The 24,835-nt window shown below is 35.5% G+C and overlaps 1 protein-coding gene across 1 annotated transcript in view; it reads right to left on the reverse strand.

Annotated features, from left to right (window-relative positions):
- Nucleotides 1–24,835, reverse strand: part of ODAD2 (outer dynein arm docking complex subunit 2) — a 251,320-nt gene that overhangs the window by 79,543 nt on the left and 146,942 nt on the right. The window contains 1 exon segment of the mRNA XM_036276406.1: nt 17,269–17,383. Within this exon segment, the coding sequence (XP_036132299.1) occupies nt 17,269–17,383 (115 nt within the window).

Raw genomic sequence — 24,835 nt, forward strand, 5'->3', positions numbered from 1 at the left:
TATTTGATTCCACACATCATTTACCCTTGTGAATGTTCAATATACACAATTCAGGTAGAAATAAATATTTTACTATATATTCAATCTTCATTTAGAATCTTACAAAGAATAAGTTGGAAAAAATACATCTTTGTCATTAGAAAATAAATCTATGTTTATAGCATCAAAACGAGTTTCATTCATACATTCATTCATTTATTCATTTGGCAAATTAGGAGCCTCAGAAATGTAACATACTATATTATGTTGTGGGATTAAAAATAAGTAAGACCTAGATCAGTGGTTTTCAGCCCTGGTTTCACATAATAATGCTATGAGTTGATTTCTTAGAAATATAAATGCCTAGGCCTCAATATCAATATACAGAACAAGGATAGGGCCCTTGCATCAGAATATTATTTTGAAGTTCTGAAGAATGTATATCAGAGTGGAGAATAACCAATCTGGATGATTATCAAATTGTGTTGCTATTACTTCCAAAATCATAGCATTATTGTAAAAATAATGAACTCAAAGGCTCATATTTAGTTTAAGAGTAAACAGAGGTAACACCTCTCATCATGATCCTCTATGATCTGATCCTACATAACAACAATAGAAACACTGGCAAAAAAAAAAGGCAAAATAAACTTTTTCAGAACTGTCAAAATCAATGAAAAGCTATGTGATTGTTTATTCAAGAAAAATGGCTGAAACTCACTAAGAACAGTGAGTTTAATATCATTTTAACCTTTCCTATTCCCATGTCCCCCGCTTTGCAGTAGCCTTGAAAACCAGGAGCATTGAAACCATGGTATCTGGGAAAACCAGCAGCCTAGCAGCCACAGGAAGAGAACAGGTTTGTAGCTCCCAAAGACCCTCATTCCAACAGAATGATCACTATTTAACCTGAATGACAACATCTAGGACAAACTTCAAAAGGTGTGTCTTTACCTCAGGGCTCACTCAGTGAGGATAGTCCATCAGTGGCAATTATTTAACATAACAAGTGTTTGAGATGTTAATATCAACTGGGACAAAAGGCTGGTCAAAAAAATGTTAATAGGAAAATCTTGGAAATGAGATGTCTGAAGAGGGCTTTGAAAAACTCCAACATATTTTGGGGTTCTAAAATGCCACATGCAGGTGCAGGGTTATGCACATACCCAAAAAAAGACCTGAGAGAGCTCTAACTGCTCACCTTGGCTGTCCTTGAGGCTCTGTGAAAGCAGAAGTGAAGAGTAAGACAGAGTTGTAAACTGTTGTAGTGTTCAGTGTGCACCATAAAATTCAGAGTTCCTCACCAAAGGATGAAAAATCCAATGTTGCAAGGCATTTAAGAAAATCTCTGTCAACTCAGAGACCTCAGTAGCCACACTGACAAAGAATAAAGACATTGCAGAATTAGTCCAAGAAAGTCACTATCAAACAATAGCAAAAACAACAACAAATAGCAACAACATAACCCCTGAGAAAGGGGGAATCTGATTTCCAGAGCTTCTGCATTATATTATTTAAAATATTAATTTCCAACAAAAAGTTATTGAGGCATACAAAGAAACAGCAAAGTGTGTCCAAAAATATGCCCCAGGGAAAGAAAGCAGTCAATAAAATCTGACCCTAAGGAAGCCTGTACCATGTTGGACTTAACTAGATAAAGACTTTAAATCGGCTATTATAAGTATATTCAAGGAACTAAAGGAAACAATGCCTAAATGATTAAAATTTGATTATAATGTATCAGGAAGTAGAGAATATAAATAAAGAGATTTAAATTATATAAAAAAAGAATCAGTTAGAAATATTGGACTTGAAAAGTAAAGTAACTGAAATGAAAAACCCACTAAATGGGCCTAACAGCAGATTTGAGCAGGCAGAAGAGAGACTCAGTAAACTTGGAGACAGGTTAATTCATATTACTTACTCTAAGGAGAAAAAGAAAAATTAACACATCCTCAGGGACCAACAGGACACCAATATACATATATGGGAATTCTGGAAGAAGAGGAGAGAGAGAAAGGAGGTAAAAAAAAAAAAAGAGAAGAAGATTTGAAAAAATAATGACAAAAGCTTTCTAAATTTCATGAAAAATTTTAATCTATATATCCAATATCTTAATGAATTCCAAATAGGTTAAACCCAGATACATCATAGTCAAACAGATGAAAGACATAAAGAGAACCTTAAAAGTTGTACATAACTTATAGTATACAAGGAAGCCTCATCAAGATCAATAGCTACAAACCCACAGCTAACATACTCAATGATATAAAAAGAGCTTTCCTCGCCCTGGCCAGTTTTGCTAGGTGGTCAGAGCATTGGCCTGCGGTCCAGAGAGACCCGGGTTCAGTTCCTGCTAGGGGCGCGTGCCTCAGTTGCAATTTGTCCCCAGCCCTGGTTGGTCGTGCGAGTGGCAGCCACTTGATGTGTCCCTTTCACGTCGATGTTTCTCTCTCTCTCCCTCCCACTCTATCTGAACAAAAAAATGGAAAGATGTCCTCGAGTGAGGATTAAAAAAAAAAAGACCTTTCCTCTAAGACCAGGATCAAGACAATACCCACTCTCCCCACTTATTTTCAACATAATATTGGAAGTCCTAGCCAAAGCAATCAGATAAGAAAAATGAGCCCTGACCAGTCAAAGGCACTCAAATTGGAAAGGAAGAAGTAAAATTGTCGATATTTGCAGATACATATCATATATAGAGAACCCTTAAAATTCCACCAAAAACTATTAGGATAAGTGAATTCAGTAAAGTTGCAAGTCACAAAATTAATATATAGAAATTTGTTGCATTTCTATACTAATAACAAACTATCAGAAGGAAAAGTTAAGAAAATAATTATAACTGCATCAAAAAGAATAAAACCTAGGAATAAATTTAACTAAGCGGATAAAAGACCTGTACTCTGAAAATGGTAAGACACTGAAGAAGACACAAATAAATAGAAAGATATATCATGCTCATAAATTGGAAGAATATTGTTAAAATGCCCATGCTATCCAAAGCAATCTACATACTCAATGCAATTCCTGTCAAACTATCAAAGACATTCTTCTTAGACTAGAACTTATATGGAATCACAAAAGATCCTGAATAGCCAAAGCAATCTTGAAAAAGAACAAAGTTGGCCCAGCCACTGTGGTTCACTGGTTGAGTGTCAATTCATGCACCAAGAGGTCACTGTTTGAGTCCTGGTCAGGGCACATGCCCAGGTTTGAGTCCTGGTCAGGGCACATGCCCAGGTTTGAGTCCTGGTCAGGGCACATGCCCAGGTTTGAGTCCTGGTCAGGCCAAATCCCCAGTGGGGGACATGTAGTAGGCAGCCAATCGATGTTGTCTCTCATCGATGTTTCCACCTCTCGCTCTCCTGTCCTCTCTCTCTCAAATCAATAAAGAAGTAGAAAAATTTTTAAACAAAAATCTCTAGGTTGAAAAAAAATAGTCAAATAATCTCTGTTGAACAAAGACATAATCTTTTTTATAATTAATTTATTTATTTTTGTTACAGATGTTTCTCCTTTTCCCCCCACTGATTCCCACCTCCCAATCCTGTCCCCAGACTTGTTGCCCATGAACTTTGTTCAAGCATACATGCATATAAGTTCTGTGATTTACCTTTCTCTCACCACCCCCTGTTCTGGGGATTGTCAGTCTGTACCCCCTTCCACGTCTCTGGGACTACCCCATTCCTCAGAATGTTATGTTCATTATATTCCACAAATAAGTGAGATCATATGATATTTTTCTTTCTCTATTTGGCTTGTTTCACTTAGGATAATACTTTCCAGGTCCCTCCATGTAGTCTCAAAGGATAAGAGATCTTTCTTTCTTACAGCTGCATAGTACTCCATTGTGTATATGTACAACAGCTTCTTTATCCATTCATCTACTGATGGACATTTGGGCTGTTTCCAGATCTTAGCTATTGTAAATAGTGCTGCTATTCACATAGGGGTGAATATGTTCTTTCTGATTGGTGTTTCGGGCTTCGTAGGGATCACTGAGTCATATGGCAGTTAAATTTTTAATTTTTTGAGGTAACACCATAGTGTTTTCCATAATGGCTGCACCAGTCTGCATTCCCACCAGCAATGTACTAGAGTTCCCTTTTCTCCACACCCTTGCCAACACTTGTTGTTTGATGATTTGTTGATGGCAGCCATTCTGACAGGTGTGAGGTGATATCTCATTGTTGTTTTAATTTGCATCTCTCTGATGATTAGTGATGTTGAGCATTTTTTCATATGTCTCTTGGCCATTTATATGTTCTGTTTGGAGAGGTGTCTATTTAGGTCCTCTGCACATTTTTAAATTGGGTTCTTTGTCTTCGTTTTGTTCAGTTGTATGAGTACTCTCTATATATTGGAAATAAACCCCTGATCTGATATATCATTGGCAAGTATGCTCTCCCATACAGTGGGTAGCCTTTCCATTTTGATGATTGTTTCTTTTGCTGTGCAGAAGCTTTTGAGTTTGATGTAGTCCCGTGTGTTCATTTTCTCCTTTGTTTCTGTTGCCTTAGGTGATGTATCAGTGCAAATTCTGCTGAGTATGATGTCTGAAATTTTGTTGCCTACATTTTCTTCTAGGATTTTTATGGATTCATAAGTCACATTTAAGTCTTTTATCCATTTTGAGTTTATTCTCGTGTATGGTGTAAGTTGATGGTCTAGTTTCATTTTTTTGCATTTAGTTGTCCAATTTCCCCAACACCATTTATTAAAGAGACTGTCTTTACTCCATTGTATGCTCTTGCCTCCTTAGTCATATATTAATTGAGCATAAGGTCTTGGGTCCATTTCTGGGTTCTCTGTTCTGTTCCACTGGTCTAAATGCCTGTTCTTGTGCCAGCACCAGGCTGGTTTGATTATAGTGGCTTTGTAGTATAACCTGAAACCTGGTCATGTGATCCCTCCAACTTTGTTCTTTTTCAAGATTGCTGTGGTTATTCGAGGTCTATTTTGGTTCCATATGAACTTTTGAAGTCTTTGTTCTAGTTCTGTGACGTATGTTGTTGGTATTTTGATGGGGATTGCATTGAATCTATAGATTGCTTTGGGTAATATGGACATTTTAATGATATTGATTATTCCAATCCATGAACAAGGTATGTGCTTCCATGTTTTTATATCTTCCTCTATTTCTTTTTTCAATGACCTGTAGTTTTCTACAAATAGGTCCTTTATTTCTTTGGTTAAGTTTATTCCTAAGTATCCTAATTGTTTTGCTGCAATGGTAAATAGGATTGTTTTTTGTTTCTCTTTCTGTGAGTTCATCATTGGTGTATAAGAATGCCATCAATTTCTTGACGTTAATTTTGTATCCTTCTACTTTGCCAAATTCATTTATTAAGTCTAGTAAATTTTTGATGGAGTCTTTGGGGTTTTCTACGTATAGTGTCGTGTCATCTGTGAATAATGACAGTTTCACTTCCTCCTTTTCCATTTGGATCCCTTTTAGTTTTTCTTCCTGTCTGATTGCTGTGGCTAAGACTTCCAGTACAATGTTAAATACGAGTGGCGAAAGTGGGCATCTTTGCCTTTTTCCTGTTCTTAAGGGAAATGCTTTTAATTTTTGCCCATTGAGTATGATGTTGGCTGTATGTCTTTCATATATGGCCTTTATTAAATGAAGATATGATCCCTCTATTCCCAGATTGCTGAGCGTTTTTATCAGAAATGAGTGCTGGATTTTGTCAAATGCTTTTTCAGTGCAAAGACATGATCTTAAATGTAGAAAAACTTAAAGATTCCAAAATAAACTGATAGAATTAATAAATGAATTCAGCAAAGTTGTAGGAGAAAAAATCAATCTGCAAAAGTTTGTTTCTATACACAAATAATGAACAATCTGAAATGGAGATTTAAAAAACAATGCCATTTATGATAGCATCAAAGAGGACAAAATACAGCCCTTCCAGTGTTGCTCAGTGGTTGGAGCAACTGAAGGGTCAAGGGTTCAGTTTCTGGTCAAGGGCACATACCTGGTTTGCAGGTCCAATGTCCCACCACAGTCAGGGCGTGTATAGGAGGCAACTAATTGTGTCTTTCTCATATATCAATGTTTCTCTTTCTCTCTCTCCCTCTCTCTAAAAATCAATAGAAAAAATACCCTCAGGTGAGGATTGACAAGAAAAAAAAGGATAAAATACAATGTAATTTAGACAAAAGGCAAATGCCTTGCACATTGAAAACTACAAAATTCTGCTGAAAGAAATTAAAGAAGATACAAATAAATGGTAAACATCGTGTGGTCATGGACTGGAAGACTTAACATCATTAAGAGGTCAATACTACCATAGTGATTTGTAGATTCAATACAATCCATGTCAAAATTCCTACTTTTTATTTTGCAAAAATAGAGAAATCCATCCTAATATTCACACATAGTCTCAGAGGACCCTGAATAGGCAAAACAATCTTGAAAAAAAAGAACAAAGTTGAAGGTCTCACACTTCCTGATTTCAAACTTACAACAAAGCTACAGTAATCAAAACAGTGTGATAATGACATAAAACAGATTTGTAGACCAATGGAATAGAATAGAGACCCCAAAATAAACTCTTGGCTATTCTTTGAAATGACTTTTAACACAAGCATTTGTGATGACCAAATGTTCCCAAGAATATTCAATAGGGAAAGGGCAGTCTTCAACAAGTGATGCTGGGAAAACTGGATATTCATATGCAAAAGAGTGAAGTCAGACCTTTATCTTCTACCATATAAAAATATTAACTCCCGCCCTGGCCAGTTTGGCTCAGTGGTTGAGCGTCGGCCTGCAGACCAGAGAGTCCTGGGTTCGGTTCCCTCTAGGGACATATACCACAAAAACAAAACAAAACTCCCTGGCTTGATAGCTCAGCTGGTTAAAGAATCGTCCCAATACGCCAAGGTTGCCAGTTTGATCACCAGTCAGGGCACATAAAAGAAGCATCCAATGAATGTATAAATAAATGAAACAACAAATCAACGTCTCTTTCTCTCTCTCTCTCTCTCCCTCCCTCCCTCCCTCCCTCCCTCCCTCTCCATATTAACTTAAAATAGGTTTAAAAGCCTAATTGCAAACCCTCAACTATAAAATTCCTAGAAGAAAAAAACCCAAAGTACAACATAGCTGAAGTCATGAGTATCCAAAATTGAGATCAGGATAATGAAAGTATTCCAAATAAAGGACCCAGATCTAGTTCCTTCTTGAATACAGGAGTAGCAAAAGGGCTCACACATTCATGAAAGGAGGCAGAAAAGTATTACTAACTGTTGCCTATGACTATTTCTTGTGTGAAGCTGTGTGCCTAGAAAGATGGAGGGACACAACCTAGGATTAGGAACTGGGGTCCCATACAGATGTCTGAGGCAATAAATTTTCAGATGGCAAAGTTTCTGATGGTGAAGTGCAGTGTGTGATCCTGGGTGTTCCTGCCTGAGGTAGATAGAATGATATTATTAATTTAATAGATGAGATTCTTTAATAAAGTAACTAATAACCAATAACAAACTGTATTTTCAAAATTAAATGGGTAAATGGTTTCATAAGTAGCTAACGGATGGCACATTTTCTATATACCTATTTAAAACAGGCGCTATACCTTTAGTTGTAACTTTACATTTTGTATTTTACATCTCTGTTAGTTCTACCCTTTCCTAGACTAGCAACCTTGATTGTAGCCCCTTTTGGAGTTGGGGCTGAGAAGCACCAATGGGAGAACAGTAGCAAAGGGGGAGAATAATCCAGGTGAAAGCAAGAGATCTGATTTTTAGATAGTGGTTCTTTCAGCTGTGACCTGAAGAGAAGCTTCTTAACACTCTCACTTTTGTTTTGGCCCTTCCTATCCCCACTTGAAAATCTAGCACACAGAAAAAAATTGTAATATAGTTCACTTTAATCTTTTAGGATTTTAGGAACTGGGGGCCAGGTGAGCAAACAGAATAAAAAGCACAAATTACATTTTAAAGAGGTTTTAGATTTCTAAATAATGGTGCACACTCTGAGGCACATTGTCAGACAGCTATACATTCTAGGGCCCAAACATGACCAAATCCAAGCTCATAAATGTGTTTATGGCAGGATTCTTAGTATGAAACTGCTCCCCCTCCATAAGCCTCTCCAGGTTCTCTGTGGCTTACTGATTGGGCATGGCTCATTGGGCAGCTGAAGTTAAACAGAGTGATGTCAAATTCCTGTCCTGTTTGATCAGCTGTGTTCTGACATACCTGTAGTCAGGAAGTTGGCCTCATCCACACTCAGCACTCCACATTCCTGACTAAAATTGCCCAAGCTTGTATTTGGACCTCACAGAAATTAACTTGTTCTCTTCTCTTTGGAGTAATCATTCTCAAATGTCTTTGGCTTCTCTGTTTGGAGCAGATCCTTAGGTCACTGGTTTTGAAATTACCAGAGACTTTTCTCCTCCAAGATCAAAATTCAAAACCAGACATTATTTTCTAAACAAGTAGCAAAATTAAGTTTAAGAAGGTTACAAGGCAAATTATCTCAAAGATATATTAGTGATTTGAAAGGGAGATTGAATTTTATTTCTAATTCTACAACTTATTTACACATTTAGAATATTTATTCTAAAATAAAATATCTGTTCCTATCTAATTTATAAGGAACTGGTGATTATAAATTAACATGAATTATGTGAATCATTTCTTATGAAATGAAAAAAATATTAACTTTTACTTTTTTCTTAATAAAAATATTTTAGTCATTCATGAAAGAAACAACTGAGGAAATTATTTTACATTGCAACATTCATAAAAAGAAATAATATAAAAAATGCAATGATATTTTATACAAATGTTGGCAAAAGTTATGAAAATCACTGTAAGTGATATAACACAATTACACATTGTTTAATATGAGTTTCTGCACTTTTCAATATCTTATTGTTCATGGAGCACAAATCTGAATTGACTTTCTACAGCATAGAGTTTTGCTTCTTAAGAACAAAGAATTTAATACTACATGGATTTTTGCCAGATTCAGTTGTTGCATTCTTTACATCACAAGTTCTTAATACTAAACACCTGTTCAACCACTGTTTTTCTCAAAAAATGTGTTTGATCATTCAGCTTGAAAGGAACAGCTTTTCACTTTCATTTACAAATCTCTCACACTTTTCACAAAGCAGTTATTTGTCTGCAAGCGCACTTCAAGTTCAGGAAATTTACTAAATAAGATCACTACAGAGGTCAAATCTTAGGATCTCTGTCCTTTATAGCAATCTTAACTGAAAAATAACAATATTAGATATTCAACAGTTTTATACAAGACCATAAATAGACTCACCTTTCACACTCTGATGTTTCAGTTGTACAAAGAATGAAAAGATAATTATTAAGCTGGGAAAACATATCTTTTTCACTAAGTACATTTTCTTTATCACTGATAAGCTATCAAAAACTATTAAATACTGACTTTCCCCAAAATAAAAGAAATGTTTAAGCTTTCTAACTGAGACACTGGTCTACTGGTGAAAGTGTAGGATACTATGAAAACCCTACAGTCTAGTTGTTTTATGCACACAATAACAAAATAATTACAATGTAAACTTACACCATGAACCTTTTTTGTCTCAATTATTCCACTATTCACTACCGAAGTCTTTGAGTTTGGTACTTGGTTGCCTGGCTCATTCAGTGAGAGGTAGCCTTAAATATTTCCAAACTGGGAAAGATGAAATAAATTCACTAGAAGTAATTATTATATCTCATTTTCTTCACAAATAGATCTGAAAATGTGTTCTAATATGTATACTGTTAACAATATAAAAAATGGATAACATCTGTTTCAAACAGTTGACATTTCACCATATCCATTCCACATGGACACATACATAGTGTGCTTAGGTTTCACGATGCCTGACAGACTTGGCGGGACCCTGAAGGAGCAATAACTTGTCTGAAGACATGGCTTGTGCTTTCCTCCCATTTGCATCACTTAGCTGTAATCGACAATGGCTGGTTTCCGCGGCATTACTGTCAGTGCCATTAATTCAGACAAAGAAGTTATTTATTTAAAAATGATGCCGAATCCTGTGATTCATAAGTTAATAAGTCTAAAAGCGATTTGCAAAGTAACTTACGTAAAAAAAAAAATGTAGAAATGCTTTCTTAAAAAGTAAAAAGCAATTTTTCTTTAAAAGTTGAGTCATTAACTTACCTGATTGGGAGAAGGGTGGGGAGGAGAAGGAGGAAAGAATGGGCCTACATTTCTGGCGAGATCTCGTCTGGTTCTAATATTTTACTGCAAGCTGGGAGCACAGCACAGTAAAAAAAAACAAAAACCTTCCTGCCTCTACTCACCCTCAGAATGTACAATCTTGTTAACAAACAATTTTAATTCACCTGAAAACAATATACAAAATGCTACTTGAAAATACTAAATTGAATATAATCAAGTGGGATAAGTTTTAGGGGATGATGTAAAATAAAATTGTAAAGGAACACACAAATTCCATGCTTAAAGACATTTTCAAATATCTTTACCCATATTATTTCAGCTAATCTAAAAGGCAATTGATTGTACCTTGCACTATTATTTTACATGCCACCGAGGAAAATACTGCCCTTACACAACGTCAATTATAAAACACATCCCTGGGGAAATATGCTCACATTTTTATCAGTAGGTCAGAGGTCATTTTATTTTCTCTCCCTATGTGAAAGAACATTCTAGAAAGGCTCCAATGAAAGTCTGTTTCACTTAATCTCACTCTGCTTTTTAAACACTGGAAACTTAATTGCGTGAATATTAAGATGCAAAAAAAAAAAAAAAAAAATGGGTATACAAAATATAATGTGTACCTGCACAGGGTTTGGCAAACAGTGCTATATAAATGTTGAATTAATGAAATTATTTTATATGCCTAGAGATTAAATTAAATCATTTCTAACTTTTAATTTTACTATATTTGTGTATTGCCACAAAGCTCTTCAAGGTAAAATGAAAATTTAAATGTAAATGCTTATGAAGTATTAAAACTGTCCAATTACTAATACTAGAACATGTTCCTCTCTGGCATCATTTTATATTTTGGGGCTTTCACACTTACCTAAAGGCAGCCAAGGAAAGTAACAGATGAAGTTGTACCTCCTTGGGTATAATACATGGGTGAAACTGAGAGAAAAGCTCATTCAACCCTTAGATTCCTGTGCCATAGGTTAAAAATGGAATCAAATACAAAACCACTTCTATTCTTGATTTGTGATTAATTTTTAGTATAAGTATTAAAAAACAAATAAACAATTGATGGGTTTTAAATATTGACTTGGTTTAATGTGAAAAACATTAATTAATAAAATGTAAATCATTGTTTAAAGCTTACTAAAAAAAAAATATAGCATGGCCTAAAAGTCTAAGTGCAATATTTTCTGTAATTTCTTCAGAAGTATAAATGCTTCAAAATTTGAAAATGCAATTATATACATTTCATTTTCACTTGCTTACTTATTTATTTTTAATCCTTACCTAAGGATATGTTTTTATTGATTTTAGAGGAAGGGAGAAGGAGAGGGAGGGAAAGAGGAAAAAGGGGAGGGGGGGGAAGCATAGATCAGTTGCCTCCTATACACATCCCAACCAAGGATCAAACCCACAACCTGGGTGTGTTCCCTGACTGTGAAGGAACCTGCGACCCTTCGATGCATGGGATGATGCTCCAACTAGTACATAACTTGCACTTGTATAGTTTTGTGAATTTTGAAAAACACATTTTTTAATTTTAATTTTTAATCTCTCATTGAAGATGGCACTGACTGAAACAAAGCATTAAAGTCAAATTTTTACTTCAGTATCTAAAGCTGAACAAGTATAAAATAAAGTTAAATAACAGCCCGGCCAGTGTGTCTCAGTGGTTGAGCACCAACCTGTGCACCAAGAGATCACTGGTTCGATTCCCAGTCAGGGCACATGCCCAGGTCGTGGGCCTGATCCCCAGTGGGGGCATGCAGGAGGTGACCAATCAATGTTTTGTTTCATGGATGTTTCTATCTCTCTCTCCCTCTCCCTTCCTCTCTCTCTAAAATCAATAAAGAAAAAATGATTTTAAAAAAAGTTAAATAATAAAACTTTCTAATGACTTTTTAAGATTCTTTTAAAAGGAACAGACTATTTTTAGAGAAGTTTTAGGTTCACAGAAAAATTGAGCAGAAGATACTGAGATTTCCCACAGCCCTTCCCATGCACATGTATAACCTTTGTCATTACAGTAAACACTCAATTTTGTGGACCTTGATTTAACAGATTTTGGGATTAATGGGAAAAATTTCCAGTCCATATGTCATATGTGAAAATTAACACCCTGTTAATTTTAAAATGCTTTTAACCAAGATTTGCTTATAATTAAATTACCAGGATATTTTTTGTTATTAATTCACTGTTATTTTTTTAATTTACTTTTATGTTGAGAGTATTACAGATGTTCCCCATTTTCCCCACTCCATCCAGCTTCTACACCACCCCAGGCCTTCACCTCACTATTGTCTGTGTCCATGGGCTATGGATATATGCCTATAAGTCCTTTGGTTAATCTTTTCCCACCTCCCACCTCGCACCTCCCTCTGAGATCCGTCGGTCTGTTCAATACTTCCATGTCTCTGGACCTATTTTATTCATCAGTTTATTTTGTGCATTTGATTCCACATGTAAATGAAATTATGTGATATTTGTCTGTCTCTAATTGGCTTATTTTGCTTAGCATAATCTCCAGATTCATCCATGCTGTCTCAAAGGGTAAGAGCTCCTTCGTTTTTATTGCTGAATAGTATTCCACTGTGTAAATGTACCACATCTTTTTTATCCACTCATCTACTGATGGACACTTGGGCTGTTTCCAGATCTTAGCTATTGTAAATAATACTGCTATGAACATAGGAACGCATACATTCTTTCTGACTGGTGTTTCAGAATTCTTAGGATATATTTCTAGTGGAATCACAGGGACAAATGGCAGTCCTATTTTTAATTTTTTAAGGAAACTCCATACTGTTTTCCACAGTGGCTGTACCAGTCTGCATTCTCACCAGCAGTGTGCTAGGGTTCCCTTTTCTAAAACCTTTGCCAGCACTTGTTTGTTGATTTACTGATGGTAGCCATTCTGATAGGTGTGAGGTGATACTTCAATGTGGTTTTACTTTACATCTCTCTGATGATTAGTGACATTGAGCATTTTTTCATGTTACTTGGCCATTTGTACGTCCCCTTTGGAAAAGTGTCTATTCAGGTCCTCTGCCCATTATTAATTGGATTGTCTTCCTGGTGTTAAGTTGTGTAAGTTCTTGTATATTTTTAAAATTAAGCCCTTATTAGATGTAACATTGCAGAATATGTTCTCCCATACAGTGAGTTCCCTTTTCATTTTGATGATGTTTCTTTTGCTGTGCAGAAGCGTTTGAGTTTGATGTAGTCTCATTTGTTTATTTTTTCCTTTGTTTCTCTTGCCCTAGGAAATGTATTGGCGAAAAGTCTATTATGTAAGATGTCTGGGATTTTACTGCCTATATTTCCTTCTAAGATTCTGTAATTTTTAACAAATTTTAGCAAATAGGCCATATGTTGGTAAAAACACTGTAGTAATTTCTCTAACATAAATAAGTATTATATATCTACAACTATAGTCTATATATTTAAATCCAAGAGTCACCGCTCATTAAACAGTGTTTGACGAATGATTAGCATGTGATCACACCACATCTTGTGGTGTAACTGGTTCTGTTGTCATGTGGTGTGATTTTCTGTAGTAATTTTAATGAGTGCTAGCTGATGTTTCCAGTGTGCTAAGCCATGCCCCAGCCATGTGCATTTGTTTACACACAGTGACTGGTGAATGCATGAATTTACTAGATCTATTCAGTATAAATTTAAAATTACTGTAATACATATAGAAAACTTTTCTGTGAAATCAAACTTTTCATACATACTTAATTAGACAAACATGTCTACATAAGTAAAAACAGGTAAACTAATTTGTCAATTATTTAACATATGCATTCAGAAAACCCACTTTATTATATAACAGACCTTCAGCTTTAACGGATACCCCCTTACTGATTTAATCTGTTATACTGAGGTTTTATTGTATCAACACAATGGTAACACACAATATGGTACACCAAATGGTACATGCACCAAAGACATTCTTAAAATATCCTCTCAGAGTGGTAGACCAAATAATAGATTTCAAAGTTTATAGCATTACATCTTTGAAGTTCTCAAAGCTTAAAACAGCCTGTATTTTCAGGAGCAATAGGAGTTTTGTTTTTTTTTTGTGTGTTTTTTTTTTCACAAAGGAATCATGCAGAAAAATGTTAGAAATGAAGTGAACAAGCAGAGATCTCTTCTTCATGAGTCCATCTTTGCCTCGGGAGTGGTAAGGGAAGATGCTAAATTGGTGGCAGTAGAGAGCACGCAGTGGGCAGGTGAAGTTCAAGAGAAATGGAACAAATAGGAGCTCTTCATGGAGGCTTGGACATAGTTTTGGCCTTGGGGCCAAGGGCTAGAAGACAGGCAGGCTGTGTTGTATTTAAAGTTTGAATGTGGTTCAATTTAGGTTGCTAGTATAGGAGCTCAGTGGGCTATTCAGGACAGAAATCCTGGGCAGGAATAATGAATATGAAAATATTGGAATATCTCCTAAGGCCAGTAACAGATAAGTACACAGATTTGGAGTTGAAGCCCATAAGCCTAAAGGCATAATTTAATATAATAAAAGCACTAAGTAGAAATATTATCTATATAAAATGGTATCTCACCAATGATATTAACTTCTATATTTATATTTAAATTTACATTTTCAGTGATAATTGATAATTAACCAGTGTCTATAACACCCTTCTCCAGGAAAAGTAAAGACTCTTACTGTGTTTTTACCTATTGCATTCCACTACCTAACCTGGTTTTTTTTAATCATATGAATTATTACTGTGATAATGTTTTCTGCCATTACTTGATTTTTTATTGATTTTTTTTAAGAGAGAGAGAGGAAAGGAGAGGGAGAGAGAGAGAGAAACATCGATATTAGAGTGCAACATCAATTAGCTGCCTCCTGCACTTCCCGTACTGGGATGTACCCTGAAACCCAGACATGTGCCCTGACCAGGAAGTGAACTGGTGACCTTTAATGCACAGGATGATGCAAAGCCAACTGAGCCACACTAGCCAGGTTATGCTACTACTTGTAAAGAAATTCTTTCTTAATCATTTGAAAGATATTATCAACACAGATTCAAATATAATTATAAAGTCTAATGATTTATTTGTTCATTATTGTTTCTATAACTCAAGTCATTCTTTTTCTTAGAATCTTGTGTTTTGTTGGAAAATATCCTAAACTAATTATTTTTTCAGAAACAGTTCATTTAGGATAAGCTTCCTGAGTCCTGACAATTCTCAAAGAAAAATGTCTTTATTCTGTCCTTATACTACACTCAGTAGACTGTTAGTTTTGCAGGATATATATTTCTAGGGTAAAAAATATTTTCCTCTAAAGACATTCTATTTTATTTTAGAATTTATTGCAAATGATGTTAAGTTTAATACTGGTGTGACTCTTGTTCTTATGTAACTTTTATTTCCTTTAGTTTCTTGAAACATCATACTTGAATCTGTATCTAGTGTAGATGTTGCGCTATAATCTTTCCTTACCTCTTCAGTCCACAGAAACTCCCATTGACACCTTTTTTTAAAAATTACTATTTCTTCCTTTCAACTGCTTTCTTTTTGCATGTTTAAAGTCTATTTTATTTTTAATTTGACTTTACAGTCTAAGTTATTTAGCAGACTTTATCTTTCTGATAATTACTTAGTTGTATCCAATCTAGTATTTATCTCTTCTACTAAATTTATTGTTTTCTCACATACATTTTTAATTTCCAAAAATCCTTTCTCAGTCTATGAATACTTTTTTATTTATAACAGCTTTTTTGGGCATAGTATTCCCCTTGAGTTATTCTGAGGATGTTAATTTTAAAAATTTAATGTTATATTCTATTCCTTAGATTACCTTTGTTTTCTCTGAAGTTAGTTCTCCTTACTAATCTTGGCTTGTCTCCAATGTCATTAGCTTTCCTTAAATATTTGCTGATCCTTAATTGTTCACATGATGAAAGCAGGGCTGGGCTAATTAGTTCATATAACTGATGAGGATATCCTTCAAGGATGTGTAGTAATCTTTCCCCAATAGGCTTCTTTCTTACTCCCTAAATAATGTCATTTAAATTTTACATTCTAAAAATTTCTTTGAACATTGTATAATCGGAACTGTATCATATATCTATTTCTGAAACTTTTTTTCTATTTTGTTCAATATGTTTATGAGATATATCGACATTGATTAATACATTGCTAAAATACATTCATTTTCACTGCTGCATTGTATGATGACATGACTATACTATCATCCTGTTGTCCATTTTCCTGTAGGTTGACATTTGAGGTGTTTTGTTTTTATTATTATTTTTTTTGCTGTTATAAAAGTGGTTCTATTAACCAGTTTGTGATAGATCTCCTTCTACTATTAGTATACAATTCACTTTTTACAAAAGATTGTTTTATAGTCAAAGATATTTAGGATGATCTTTAGAACCATATTAAGTTTATTATAGAAATTAAATCCTTTATAAAAATATTCAACAGAGGGAAATATCTCTAGCAACGAGGATCTTAAAGGGAAATCTATAAACCTATAGCAAAAAAATTAAGATAACCAAAATAGGCGGAAAACAGTGCTTTCAAGATAATAAAATTTATAAATAAAAAGCTAAAAGACTTCAGAAACTTCCAGTTCAGTATTTTTATGCAGGTACAAATTATACCCATGGGTTTTATATGCAGTTCTTGGTAAGAAAAGTGGGAATTTGTGAAGTTAACTGATTTTTCAAGGTAACAAACAATGTATTGATCTTTCACTGCTGTACTTTGTGCTCTAAATAAGATGGAAGCAGTCTTGTGATTCTGAAAGTAGCCAATGAATGCAGACAATTTCCTTATCAACCAGGAGATTAAAATGGTCAACTTTTCTTCACCTTGATTTACCTGGGGTACTTGTTTCAATTGCGCCAGCCAGGCAGAACTTGGTAAACACCGCCGTCTTAGCGTAATTTCATTTGGCATTTAAAAACTGACCAGGAAAAGGCATTGCTCAAAAATTACTTGGCACAAATGTGAGTGCTCTTTCCACCAGATAAATCTGACCAAAAATAAGTCAAAAGCAATTAGTGACCTGGGGTGACATTATTCAATATGGTATGAGAGATTCTAGCATTAAGTGAACTGTAGTCTATTACCTTAGCCTGTTGGATGCAGGGACAGAGGGCCCAAGCTGCACTGGCCTTCACATCTGGGTGAGGATTTTTCAGCAAGGACCGCAACAAACGAACTCCGTCTAAGCAACCAATTATCCTATAGCGAAATAAAAAATAGAGATATAAACTGTAATTAGTATGTGTAAATAAAATTTTTTTTATCCTCACCCGAGGACATTTTTCAATATTTTGTACAGATAGAATGGGAGGGAGAGAGAGAGAGAAACATAGATGTGAAAGGGGCACAATGAGTGGTTGTCACCCGCACAACCCAATCAGAGCCAGGGACAAACTGCAACCGAGGTACATGCCCTTAGCGGGAACCGAACCCGGGTCGCTCTGGACCACAGGCCGATACTCTAACCGCTGAGCCAAACCAGCCAGGGCTGTAAATGAAATTTTAAGTGGCCTATTTATTCAGACAATTCTAATTAGTTTTTCTCCTTCTGACATTTTGCTTGCATTATTTTTTTCAAAATTTTAACAACAGCAGGGATATAACAGGCTGTTCAATTGTGAGCACTCTGATTTCAGTTTTAAATTCATGACACGACAAGCAAGCTCCATGGTCATTACGATTCATATAAACTTAAAATCAAGCCACGTAATTTTTTAATTAGCTGTACACAGACTGTTACCTAAATGTAAAAATACTGGTTTCTTTCATATAGTAACATCTAAATACTTCCCAAAACAAATATTTATGCCTCCAAACTGTGTAGTTACCTTTTTTATTTGGTCTGTGTGTAATTTACTTACCTTACAATGTGACATATTTTAAACTCCTCCAGTCCTAATCTACCATCAGGAATTAAAATCATTACACCACAGTGCATCCTTTGTTGGGCATGAATAACACGTAACTTGTTTTCCATGCGCTCCCTTTTCGGCAAAACTAACACTACAGACTGTGTTATAATTACTTAATACTCTGTAATCAAAATATCGTCTTGACTAGTTGAAAAATGAATTATCATCAGAGTCATCTCTACACCATCTGTCTTCTGTTTATGTATCAATCAGTCCAGGGAGCAGAACCTCGCATTAAGGTCCACGGAGTACTTGCAGTTGAGAAGAAGGCTAAACAAAACTTAATATCCTTTACAAACATGGCTTTGTTCAGAAGGATATGCTAAACAAGCAGATGAGAAAAGATAAAGAACATCAAAATTCCTTTAATTTTTAATCTGAAGTTGCATTAAACACATGTTGTATTTAGCCACAGAATAAATATTACTAGCTTAAAATGCCATACAAATTCTTTCTTGAAAATCAACATAAAAACACCAACGTTTCTTGATTATCTGAGATGAATTTGCCAGAAAAATAAAGTATTGTTCCAAAGGTTCCAAGCCAGATGTCATTTTCACATAACCATATAAAACAACTCATAACGCAAATAGCTTATACTAAGATATACACTGTCTCTTTAAAAAATAAGTTTTAATAAGAAAAAAGTGCATTGAGAAAGCATTTTAACTCAAAGTTTATCTAAATAGATTTCCAAACCTAAAGCTTTCTGATATCACGCTGAGTGAAAACAAAGTTTTATTTCTCAATATGGAAACTATAAAGAAAGGTACAGAGCATTTCTCAGTGAAGGATTTATTTTACAAACTTAAAAAGCTTACTACTTTATATATGCCACTGAAAACAATTAATGCTGATCCCTGGGTCTCTGTATTTTTCCACACACAATTTTTCAATGAATGGTTGACCTGTTACCCTCTCACAATGTAGTAGTAAAATATGCATTAGTAATATTTATGTATACAATGCTGGATATAACTTATCATTAGAGTGGAAGTCACTTAGATGGCATGCATTTTCGGTTTAAAACAAAAACGGTAACTCAATTCTGGACACACACCCCCAGGCAAAATTTCACCATTAACTATGAAAATTCACTATTAATTGTAAAATTAGATGTATTATCCCCAGCTCTCACCCCCAAACCCAAGGCAGTTCATCAGCTGGTTAGTTATAAAAGATGGGGGGCCCTGGCTGGTTTGGCTTAGTGGTTAGAGTGTCTGCCCGCGGACCAGAGAGACACAGGTTCGGTTTCCACTAAGGGCACGTACCTCGGTTGTGGTTTGTCCCCAGCCCCGGTTGGAGTTGTGTGGGTGGCAGCCCACATCGACGTTTCTCTCTCTCTCTTCCTCCCATTCTCCCTCCCACTCTGTCTGAAGATACATGCAAAAAAATATCTTCGAGTGAGGATTAAAAAAAAGAAAAAGGAAAAAAAAAAGATGGAGGACTGTGATCTATTGCTAATGTCTTAAAATAACTCAGTACATTACAGAGTAATTACCTTAGAGGAAGAAACATTGTTTTAAAACATTTTCAAATACAGAAACTAACAAAGTCAGGAGCAAAATTAAAACTTAAACTTCAGCCCTGGCCGGTTTGGCTCAGTAGTTAAAGCGTCGACCGGAGAGACCCGGGTTCGGTTCCCGCTAAGGGCATGTACCTCGGTTGCAGTTTGTCCCCGGCCCTGGTTGGTCGTGCGGGTGGCAGCCACTCGATGTGTCCCTTTCACATCGATGTTTCTCTCTCTCTCTCTCTCTCTCCCTCCTACTCTATCTGAACAAAGAATGAAAAAGTGTCCTCAGGTGAGGATAAAAAAAAAAAAAAACTTAAACTTCAGAGTTTAATTTAGTCCCTTCCACTTCCATTTCCCTCTGTACCAAGTGCTGTTTGCTTCACAGTAACTCGAGTACCTGCCGACCTGACGTCCTCCCTGCAACACCCTAATCCTGGTCTTTACTACCTCAGCAGGATTGCTGCAGTAGCTACATAACTTGGTTTTGTGTCTTCAGTTTCTCTCAGTTCCAATCCATCCTATAAATCCCTGGGGCATTCATCTTACTAAAGGCCCCTCAGAGCTTCTGCAGTGCTCCTTGATAGCAGGGCCCAGGGGTTATTCATTCTGTCATCACGCCACCTAGCACATTCAATCAACACTGAAAGATCATTCCCAGGAGAAAGTCCCCAACGGCTTCCCATTGCCTGTGTGGTACTAAAACCCGGATTCCTGAACTCAGTAGTTAACGTTTCCAATAAGTTGGTTTACTCCTCCCAATTCCCTCTATGTAGGCATTTGCTCATAATACTGTTGGGCCATCTACTAAACACTAAGTGCTAAGCATAGTAAAATGGCTGATATAGTCAATTCTCATTATTCGAGGTACATTCTATCAAGTCACTGAAAACAGTGAATTAGTGAAGACTGAACCATTGCTTCTAGAGGAAATAGAAAAATTTGTTTCTGAAAGCCCCTGGTCAGAATATTTTTATCATCTGATCAATATATAACCTTATTTTTTGTTTAAAGACACCTTATTGAATATTTACGGATGACTCATTAGCAATGAAGCCATGACCAACAGCACTATAAAGCTTACTGAACACTCTGTCATACACATCACAGCCTTCCTACACTTGGGGACACTAGACAAGCACTCTGCAGCACTCTGCTTAGGGGACATTTTAAACAAAATCACCAGCTCAAAGCACAAAATCATGACACTAAATAGACTGTGAAAAGTACACTTGTTTACAGTATGAGCTGAAACAAGAAGGGAGAGCATAGCCTTGTTCAACCTCAGCTGGAAACATGTTCACTAGGCAACTCAAAAATTTCACCGCTCTACACATGTCCACTACTGATGGCAAAAATGCTCCAAGTATTGATGTTGAGGTTCCAAACAAATTTTAGCAGGGATACAAATGGACAAATACAGTATCTGCAAGTAATGAGGATTTTAATTGTCCTTCAGGAAACTGCAGTCTAGTGAGGGAGATAAAGAGACCATTATAATATATTATAATAAATGCTACCATAGAGGCATGCATAGGGCTCCCTATGAACACATAAGGGAGACACTGATTTACTCACAGGCCACAGAAATTATCTCAAATATAAATTGTTGCCCATGTCATCTCCATCTTTTTCTATAATAATCCATCTAAAAGTTTTTTTTAAATTTTTTTTTCTTTAGAGAGAGACAGGAAGGGGGAGAGAGAGAGAGAGAAACACCGATCTATTGTTCCACTTATTTATGCATTCATTAGTTGATTCTTGTATGTGCCCTGACTGGGATGGAATCCATGACCTGGGCATATTGGGATGATGCTCTAACCAACTGAGCTATTCAACCAAGGCCTATCATAATCCATCTTTTAAGGTCACCTTTTAAAAAACAATTCCTCTCCCACAAATCCTCTGGCTTCTCCCTCCTTTAAGCTTCTTTTGAGTTTTGCTGTTCCCTTTCTGGAACTCATAACACATTGTTTTGCCTTATTGTGGTCATGTGTATATGCTTCCTATCTCTTCAATTATTGTGTGATGTCCTTGACAGAGGAGCCCTATGTTGCCCACTATGCTTGAGTATACCACTGCAGGGTGCTGATTAGGTGGACCCGCAACCAGATAATCTCCTTTCTCAATGAAATAAAAAACCTCTTCCAACACAAATACATTCATTTTTAACTTCATACTTTCAAAGAACATGTTCAAATTCTAAATCTAACCAGTACAGTAAGTTTTCATTTGAAGTTGTCTCTAACTGGAAAGTGCATTTGTATAGAATTTCTGTACAACTTTGTTGCTTTTTGCATATATAATGATGGAATAATAGATGGTATTAATTTATACCACTGTCCTTTTGCAGTGGGTCTACCTCCTTTTACAGTTTTCAATTTTGATTAGCATCTTGCTCTGAATTCACTTCCAGCACTATGTTAACTCTTCTTATTTTTAGTATCAATAGAATTTAACATTGATTCTTTGACATTATTAAAAATAAAACTGAATTATATTTTCAAAATCTTCAACTTTATCATAGAAATCAAACTGCATGGCTAGTAGAATAACAGTTCTAGAAAGGTGAATACATATTCACATTCTGGCTATTAAAAAAGCCCAAACAAATCAAAACAAATGCAGTGCTTATGTTTCTCTGATTCTTTTGTTATATTAACATTTGCCAGAATTGTTAAGAAGTTTGGCTGGTTTGCCTGCCCACTGAGGCCACACAAATGAACAAATGTGAAGCATTTGTGCCCACATAGTGGACGTGGCTAAGGTTACAGCATTTTTTTTTCTGGCCATGCCAATACATCAATGTTGAAACCATAATTTTGCATGATTTCTAAAAATTTCTTAATATTTGCTGAAAATTACAATGATAAATATTGTTTTATGACAATGGCCCAAAGTAAATATGGTTTTCCTAAAAGAACTTGGTGTTCTTTAACCACATTAAAGGACACAACTAAAATCCATAGGTTTTGAAAACAGGCTGGCAATTCAGTAAAAATGGAAACATACATGAATGTCAGAACTAAATGATCATCCCTGTGAAAAACTGTGACTAACCAAGAATTTTCTTTTTAATAAAAATTCTCTGTTTATATCTCTATGCATTATTTTGAAGAAGCTACAGCAGCTCAACTTTGGAGAAAAGATGTGAATATATCAGCCTCTGGAGGTACGTTCCTGAACTACTTGGCCTTAGTAAAGTAGGGTGATAGTTTATCCTTTTATCGTTCTGTAAGCAATATGATTAGAAAAACTCTAGAAACTTTTTCTCAGAAAAATTATTCAGTCTTACAGTAAATATTAACAGAGTGACTATCATGTGCCAGATAATTTTTGAGGCACTGGGGATTTTTTTCCATCATGAAAGCAAACAAATTCTTGCTGTCATGGAGCAAATATTCTTTTGGAAAAAGATATGAAAAAGAGAGAGAAAGCTACATATTATATGATATATTGAAAAGTGACTGTAGAAAAATATGAGAGAGATGAAGAATAGAGGATGGCAGGATGGAGGTAGAGGGTGCACAGAAACAGTGTCGATGAAACCATGACATCTGAGCAATCACAACGGTGAAAGAGCCACCATGGGGTTATGAGGAAGGGTATCTCAGTACTTAGTGCTGTCCTTGGCACAGAGAATTAGTCATTATCAATAAATATTAAATATTAAATGACAGTTGTTCAGTCAAACTTACATTCATCATATATTAGTGTTGGAACCTAGAGAACATGTACTCCAACACTTTTTTTATACAATGAGGAAACAGGTAGAGTGGCGTAACCACTCTGTATAACATGTTGGATATACAAACAAAACAATTTATCTTTTCTTTCCTCTAACAAAAAATGCACATGATTTTGATTAGTGTGTTAAAGGCAGTTGAGGGAAATTTTGTCTAAAACAGAGCAAAATGCACCAATACAAATGTTAATATTGATGGTCACCCCAAAGATAAGACACCTACCCCTTCTAGAGGTAGAAGAATAATTTTGTAAAAATGGTCTGATGCAACTACAAATATCCCTAAATATTTGTAGTAGTAAATTTCCTAAACAATTAGACATTTAAAATTATTATTGGATAAATTTATATTTTTACCTGGATTTGGGGTTTTATGACTGTGATTAAATGAACACTCTTCAAAATAACACAACAGACATAGGAATCAATCTAAGAGTAGTCAGCATCTGCCTACTGGCATTACTGAAAGAGCACAGACTAGATAATTATACATATGTGTATCAAATACCAGGACTACTACTTATAACTATGATATTGGGAAAATATTTAATTTACTGAAGCTTGAGTTTCCTCATCATTAAAATAAGGATATTAATACCCATAATATAGTGATATGCAATATAATAATGAGGTACTCAATTAATATTGTGTTCATTCCCAAGGTTGACAAATATATAAATAAACTTGGATTACTCTATGGTTCTATCTATATCCAGTAATTATCCTAAGTCAAAATTTATTAGAGAATAATATAAATTTACTAATATATATTAGAAATATACTATAAATTATTGAACTAAAATATTCTGATATCTATCCAGGAAAATAGCCTCAATTGAGTATGCATGGGCACCATGTTACCAGTACAGATAGAAAAGACAATCTGGTTGATTTGGGTTCAAATTCAATTCAGTGCAAAGTAAACTTGCACTGATACTGCACGTGGTCAACGAAATAATTTGTCTTAATTTAGGTAACAAATACTTATCATACACTCTTGATTAGAATATTGCAAGAAATTGCCCAGTCGGTGTGGCTCAGTGGTTGAGCATCAACCCATGCTCCAAGAGGTCACCAGTTCAATTCCTGGTCAGGGCATATGCCCAGGTTGTGGGCCCAACCCCCAGTGGGGGGCATGCAGGAGGCAGCCAATTGATGTTCCCTCTCATCAATGTTTCTCTCTCTCTCTCCCCCCCTCTCCCTTCCTCTCTCTCTAAAATCAATGAAGAAAAAAATTTTTAAAAAAAGAATATTGTAAGAAATCTACATTTTAATCTCAATTTAAACTACTACCTCAACTTCATCAGGAATATCTAAACAATATAGGTAAAGCCTGTGGGAAGTAAACAGAGAGTTTCCAGGCCCGGAAGGTGAATGGACAGAGGAAAGAGGCATCTGAGGCTGAGGAGGAGCCTGAGATGGAATCATAAAATGGCCAGCAGGTTAGGGGACTACACTGAGCATGGTGGAGTTTCAGCACTAGG

The sequence above is a fragment of the Molossus molossus genome, unplaced genomic scaffold, assembly GCF_014108415.1.
Source record: "Molossus molossus isolate mMolMol1 unplaced genomic scaffold, mMolMol1.p scaffold_m16_p_1, whole genome shotgun sequence".
NCBI lineage: Eukaryota > Metazoa > Chordata > Mammalia > Chiroptera > Molossidae > Molossus > Molossus molossus.